This window comes from Podarcis liolepis (genome assembly GCF_965112155.1).
Source record: "Podarcis liolepis genome assembly, chromosome: 3".
NCBI lineage: Eukaryota > Metazoa > Chordata > Lepidosauria > Squamata > Lacertidae > Podarcis > Podarcis liolepis.
Genome location: NC_139557.1, coordinates 7,483,083 through 7,489,309, shown reverse-complemented (window position 1 = coordinate 7,489,309; position 6,227 = coordinate 7,483,083). Strand labels below are relative to the sequence as shown.

The following is a 6,227-nucleotide window of genomic DNA, read 5'->3' as shown; positions in this document are numbered from 1 at the left end:
ACCAAATGTTTGTCTGCCTATTCCCAGGGCCTTCACGTGCCGTAATATTACTCCTCGAACGAAGCCTTGACTTGAGAAGGCAGTCTTATTGCCTTTAGATAAACGGGATTTGATATTTACAAGTGTCTCTCTTCCTCCACAGGACTGCAAAGTATGCCAGGGGATTATGTGTCTAGGGGTGGTCCAATGGGCATGAGTATGGGACAGCCAAGCTATACACCACCCCAGATGCCCCCACATCCAGCTCAGCTGCGTCATGGGCCCCCCATGCATACCTACATTCCTGGACACCCACACCACCCAGCAATGATGATGCATGGAGGGCCGCCCCACCCTGGAATGCAGATGCCAGCAACCAGCCCCACAATGCTCAATACAGGAGACCCAGCAATGAGTGGACAAGTGATGGACATTCATGCTCAGTAGCTTAAGGGAATATACTTTATCTTCAATAATGGCAAATTTGAAATACTGTCGTTCGTCAATGACTTAGCGGAGTTTCATTCTTGGCATCTAGTCTGGACCAAGGAACAATCCTATATTTGTCTTTATAGGGACCCTGAAAAGCAGGAAAGACACGCCAACTGAAGTCAACTTCTGGGGACATGCAAAATAACTATATAAGGCAACAGAGTGGAATATTGTAAAATGCTATTATTCTGTTATCCATATTACGTTGTTTCTTATAGATTTTTTAAGAAAAAAAATGTGAATTTTTTTCCACACTATGTGTGTTCTTTCCATAACTCTTCACTTCCTCCAGAAGCCTCCTTACATAAAAAGGCCTTACAATTACCCTGCAAATGGCAAAAAAGATATATTTGCAGGATTTTTAGATCATTAAAATATCTTTGTCAGGCAGAAGAACATTTCTTCTATCCTAGGATTTCAGCCATGCACTCTGTATTTCTCTGTCTCTCTCTCTCTGTGTCTGTCTGTCTTCCTCCCTCCCTCCCTCCCCCCTTTTTTCTAGCCTGGGGCGTGAATTTGCATGTCTAATTCATTTACTCACCATATTTGAATTGGCCTGAACAGATGTAAATCGGGAAGGATGGGAAAAACTGCAGTCCTCGAAAATGATTAATCAGCTGTTGCAGGCAATGTCTTAAGGAGACTGGTTGGAGGAGGCATGGAAACCAAGAGAAAGTGTATTTGAACCTAATTGTCACATCAGAGCATCACTGTCCCCATGCAGCAACAACAACAACAACCACCTACATCACTTCCTGTTTTATGCCGCTCAGAACATGAACTGAAGAGTTATTTTACTATGTTGACTTTATTTTTTGGGCAAAACATCAGTCATGTGCATTTTTCCATAGTCCCATCATGGAGCATATATGTATACATTGTAAATAAATTTTGTGCAAAAAGGACTGGAAAAATGAACTGTATTATTGCTTTTCTTTTTTCTTTTTGTAAAAGTAGCAGTTTGGTATGAGTTGGCATGCATACAGATTTACTAAGTGGGATAAGCTAATTATACTTTTGTTGTGGTTAAACAAATGCTTGTTGATAGCCTTTTTCTATCAAGAAACCAAGGAGCTAATTATTAATAATAATCATTGCACATTGAGTCTTAGAGTTTCTGATTGAAACCGTTTGGATTGTACAATAACTCAAAGCCCAGTTGTAGTAGTTTGAGTGCAGTAATGAAATCTGAATCTAAAATAAAAGCAAATTATTTTTGTCACGCTGGCTCAACTGCTTGAAAATTTTATTTTACTGCCCCAGCCCTCCAAAAATCTAGCGATTTCATAGTAATATGTCAATTTCTCTCTTGAAATAATTAAATTTTAGTTCCAGGCAACCTTATTAATACTTCCCCCCATACTAAATTATTTTATATTGCCCTGTGCTAGTGAACTTTCTTATAGCTTACCCTGTATATTTTCAGGGTGATAACTGAATTATCAAATTTTAAGATTTCAAGGCAAAAAGAAAAAGGGAAGAACTGACTGCATAAGGCTGGGTGGAATTTAAAATATTTCATCTTTTAAAATGACACAAATGTGACATTTGAAGGGGTGTAGCACAGTTGTTGGTTTTGGGTTTTTTTAAAAAAACACCTTCCTAAATCTGAGTAAGTGTGCATTAACTACTTGTAGTAAAAGGATGGTGGACTTTAAAAAAATCTAATGCTCATAAATAAAAACTGTGCTGTGATTGGCTGTAGACTGGGTCATTAACCAATTTTCCAGCACAGCTGTACTTTCTGCAAGACAGCCAACTGGTTAAATAGAAGCAAACAGCATGTTTAGGTTAGAAAACCTTATAATTTTCTTCCAAATAAAATCACGACTGTTGTAAATGTTTCTTAAGGGCATGAAAAATATACAAATGTTTTAGGTTTGTCCTAGGCACTATTTTAAAAAATAACTTTTAAAAGATGATAGCACTAACCACTTAACACAAACAAAAGAGCTCAGTGGTGAGAGCCCTGATGCCTGCCATTCAGATAGATGTCAGCCCGTGAACCCACCCATAACAATCACGTTTTTTGATTTAAGAGGGGCCAATTGTTTTGTGGCTTTAGTAGGCTGTGTTTACCTACTGTTGAAGCATTCTGCTTCTCTCCTTTTTACTGGTGTGGGATTGGAGATATTATCAGTGCCAGATTCCTCAAATAAGAGATGCCAGGCCTGAAGGGTGACTAGAAGCAGCCCCACTGTGGTCTGGAAGCCATGCTCATAGTTTCCACTGTTAATGGTAAGGGAATGCACTCTGCACATGCCCAACAGCACTGCACCTATTCCAGGATTTAAACCCTGACGCTGAATTAAGCCACGCATCTTCTCCCCCAAACTAATCTCCCTTCATGGCCAAAGCTTTGTTTTATTGTCCTAAACACTCTCATTTGATTTTGCCCTCTTTAGAAGGCAGTGCAGTTTTCAGCCGTGTGTTTTCATTGTCAGCTAATGACTCCCCCACCCAATTAAATAGTAGCCTTTCCTCTTAAGTACTCTATTTTGTCCATCTGTTTGGGGTTATAATACCATAATACACAGCTTCACAGCTGATAGGATAGTGGTACCCCAGTACATAACCATCAAGCCACATGCATCAATGGCAGAAGAGGGGGTGGATTTCTGGAGAGTTGCCAGCCAATGACCTTTCTCATCTTCCCCTTGTCTGAGGAAGCTCCCCTTTCCAACTTTGTAAGGTCAGGAAATTGTTGTTTTCTTCTTTCTGCAGCATGAGGCGATATTAACAATGCATGCATTGCCAAAACGTAAACTGTTAAGCTCTTTGCCAGTGTTAAATCCTTTCTTAAAACCACTCCTTTTCAAGAGTGGAAAAATACCCGAATATACCACTTTTTCAAGAGAAGGGAGATTTTATTGCTTTCATCGACGTGATTTATTTTTGTGCATTTCACGTTATTAAAGGGGGACATCTATATATATATATATATATTAAAAATACTGAGAGGGTTTGGGGTATGTTTGTGTGTACACACACCCCAAACCCTCTTTGTATTATCTGCCAAGACAATCAGCTGCAATTATAACACATTAATGAATAATATGCCTTGAGAGTATGTTTTTTGTTTTGTTTTGTTATTGTTCATCGCATGATGTTAGACGGCTTTTACAGGCAAAGGAAAGAGAAAGTAAACGGGTTACAAATAGGGAATTATCCCTCGTTTAGCATTAAAATTCATTTAGATAAAATTGCCACAAACATTTAAATGGAGAGATTAGTTCCCCCTCACGCCTTATTGCACACTCTCAATGGCTCCGTTAAGAACATTTTACACGTTGGAAATTCCGCCTTCTCAGCCTGCTCGCTGTTTCCTAGCTACCCACATTCAAAGCAAAGGCAGCAGCAACAGAAAGAGAAGGAGGGAGGGAGAGAGAGAGTGTTGGGGGGCGGGAGGGGGAAAGTTTATTATTATTATTATTTGGCAACCAGACTGCAATTCATGCAGTTGGATCTGCTTTAAGTAAAGGAGAAAATAAAGAAACAGGCCGTTTCCCTCCCTCTTAGAGCACCCAGTAACCCTCTATGGAGAGACAAGGCGCTGCTGCCGTAGCCGTTGATCCACTTTCAAAAACGAAGCTGGGAATTAAGTTTTCCGAGAGCCGTCTAGCACAAAGAAAGCGAGATTAATTTATGTCTGTATTGGAAAATGCGCGTGTGCTTTGTGGGAGTGGAGCGATGCGCGCGGGTGTGTGTGCAGCGAACAAAGATGTCCTGGTTTCTGGCGCGTCTGCTGCTCTGTTCCGCAGATTCCCAGCGCGCGCGCGGAGCGGTGCGAAAAGGGAAGCTCTCCAAGCGCGCGCGCTTAAACGTCTCCCGTTTTGCAGCGCTGTGAGCGGAGTGCGGTTGTCTGTATTTAAAAATCTCTGGAGGGATTAGTTTGAAAACAGATCAGTTGTCCTCCTCCTCCTCCTTCCTCTCTCTCTCTCCCCCCCCCCGTTCCTCCTCCTTTCTCTCTCTCGCTCTTTCCCCCTCTCGCTGCCACCCGCTGCAGAGCCCAAGGAGACGGAATGTCAGCTTCGACTGCCATCTTTTGGGGATATGGAAAAACGACCCGATAGGTAGGAGCCCGCCCTCTTCCTCCTCCTCCTCCTCCTCGCTTTCCTTCCCTCCCGTCCTCGTGCTGCTTCTTCCCCAGCCCCCCGAGTCCAAATCTGGGCTCCCACTTGTGCTTGCTAGGGAAAATACTTTGGAGCGCAGAAGGGGACCCGCTCGGGCAGCTCTGCGCCTTGGCCATTCTGCATGGAAGCATTTGCAGAGAGAGGGAGCTGGTCGCGGGGCTTGGCTGGAGGGGGAGCCCTCTGATCCCGCCGCCTTTTGCTCCCCCAAGTTCCGCGCAAAAGTTTTCCGGCGTCCCCGCCGGTCTTGCTTTTTTGTCAGCTCTTTCTCTCCCCCCCCCCCCCGGCCCTGCAAAGATTGTCCGACGCTGCCGCATGCGCGCTGGTCTTCCTCTTTGCCTGTTTTGTGCGCGGCGAGGATACCGTATTGCATCGAGTCGAGTGTCACTTGAGAACTTGCGAGAAATCCCGCTTGATCGGCGGGGTGTGCGGGCAGCTGGTAGTGGAGAACTTTTACCGTCGTGTTTGGACATGATCCCTCCTCCTCCTCTCCTCCCCCACCTTTAAACCCCCAACCAAGGTTCTCCGTAGAGTTCTTGCGCGGATAATACAATTGTTCCAAGATTAGGGTCGCTGCGATTAAAACAATAATTTTGTTTTATTTTTGTTTTTATTCAATACCTCTTGTCCTTCTTTTTATCAGTGCCGTCGCCGGATCCACCCCAAGTCTGCTGCTGCCCGTGTCACTTTTCCTGGGCTGGGGGGGGATGGTGCTTGTGTGTTTGGAGAAGCTGAATCATGGAGTTCTTGTTGTCTGCATTTGAACTCCCGGCTTCTCGCAGGAGCCTGCAGAGCGGAGTCCGGTGGGGTGGGCGAGGTTGGGGCCAAAGGCCCCCTCTAGAGGCAGCACCCCCGAGCGGGGCGGGAGGGACCACTAGCCCAGCCGGGCAAAGGGCTTCGCCTCTTCCTGCGTTTGTCAGCCGCAGAATCGGAAGCGTCTCCGTCCTCCTCCCAAGTTAACAAATGGCCCCTCCGGTCCCCCTTTGGCTGTTGTGAACAGAGAGACCTCCTTTTCTCCCCAGCGCGACCCCGCTCCTCCCCTGCCTTTTCCCTGATCATGAAGTGGCGTTGGATAGTATAGGGCTGGTTTATTCCAAAAAGGGAAAAAAAAAACGGAAAGGCAAAGCAGTTGGATCGATACGACACGGATTTGGGAGAGGGGATTTTTGTTGTTGTTGCCATTAGTTTCCTGGGAGGGGGGGGAGAATGCTGGTGTTTGTGTGTTGCTGGACGAAGGTCTTCCCCCCCCTTTTCTCCGCCCCCCTCCTTTTTAAAGTCCTGCAAAACTTTTCCTCGCCCAGCTTTGTTTGCAGACAAGCTCGACCCGCGAAGGGAAAAACAGGAGGAGCAGGCGACAAAAGGGCGATTTGCTCCGCTTCTTTCTGGTCGTGGGCGCGGGGGTGGGATTTCGTCCCGGAACACGTGTCAGCTGGCAAAAGAAGCACCACGTGTGAATCTGCCCCCGCCGCCTAAAATCCGGCATCACAAGCCGGGATTAGCTGTTATCCCCTCACCCACTCAACTTTCCAGCCTCCTCGGAAGATAACCGCTTTGTTTCTTTTCTTGTTCAAGCCAGACTGCTCTCGATTGTCTCCTTCGGCCTCTCATGCCCACCTCTCAGTGCAG

General features: G+C 45.5%; 1 protein-coding gene and 1 long non-coding RNA gene across 5 annotated transcripts in view; both read left to right on the top strand.

Annotated features, from left to right (window-relative positions):
• MEIS1 (Meis homeobox 1) overlaps positions 1-1,693 on the top strand; it is a 152,815-nt gene extending 151,122 nt beyond the window's left edge. For all 4 annotated transcript variants that reach the window (XM_083495244.1, XM_083495245.1, XM_083495246.1 and 1 more), the window contains one exon: positions 143-1,693. Coding sequence is in view for 2 of the 4 variants with exons in the window: in XM_083495245.1 (XP_083351371.1) it covers positions 143-426 (284 nt within the window). In the remaining 2 variants the exon portion in view is untranslated. The remainder of the gene's footprint in view (positions 1-142) is intronic.
• A 2,736-nt stretch (positions 1,694-4,429) lies between these two features.
• LOC310703225 overlaps positions 4,430-6,227 on the top strand; it is a 95,471-nt gene continuing 93,673 nt past the window's right edge. The window contains exon 1 of the long non-coding RNA XR_014524011.1: positions 4,430-4,544. This is a non-coding gene — a long non-coding RNA (uncharacterized lncRNA). The remainder of the gene's footprint in view (positions 4,545-6,227) is intronic.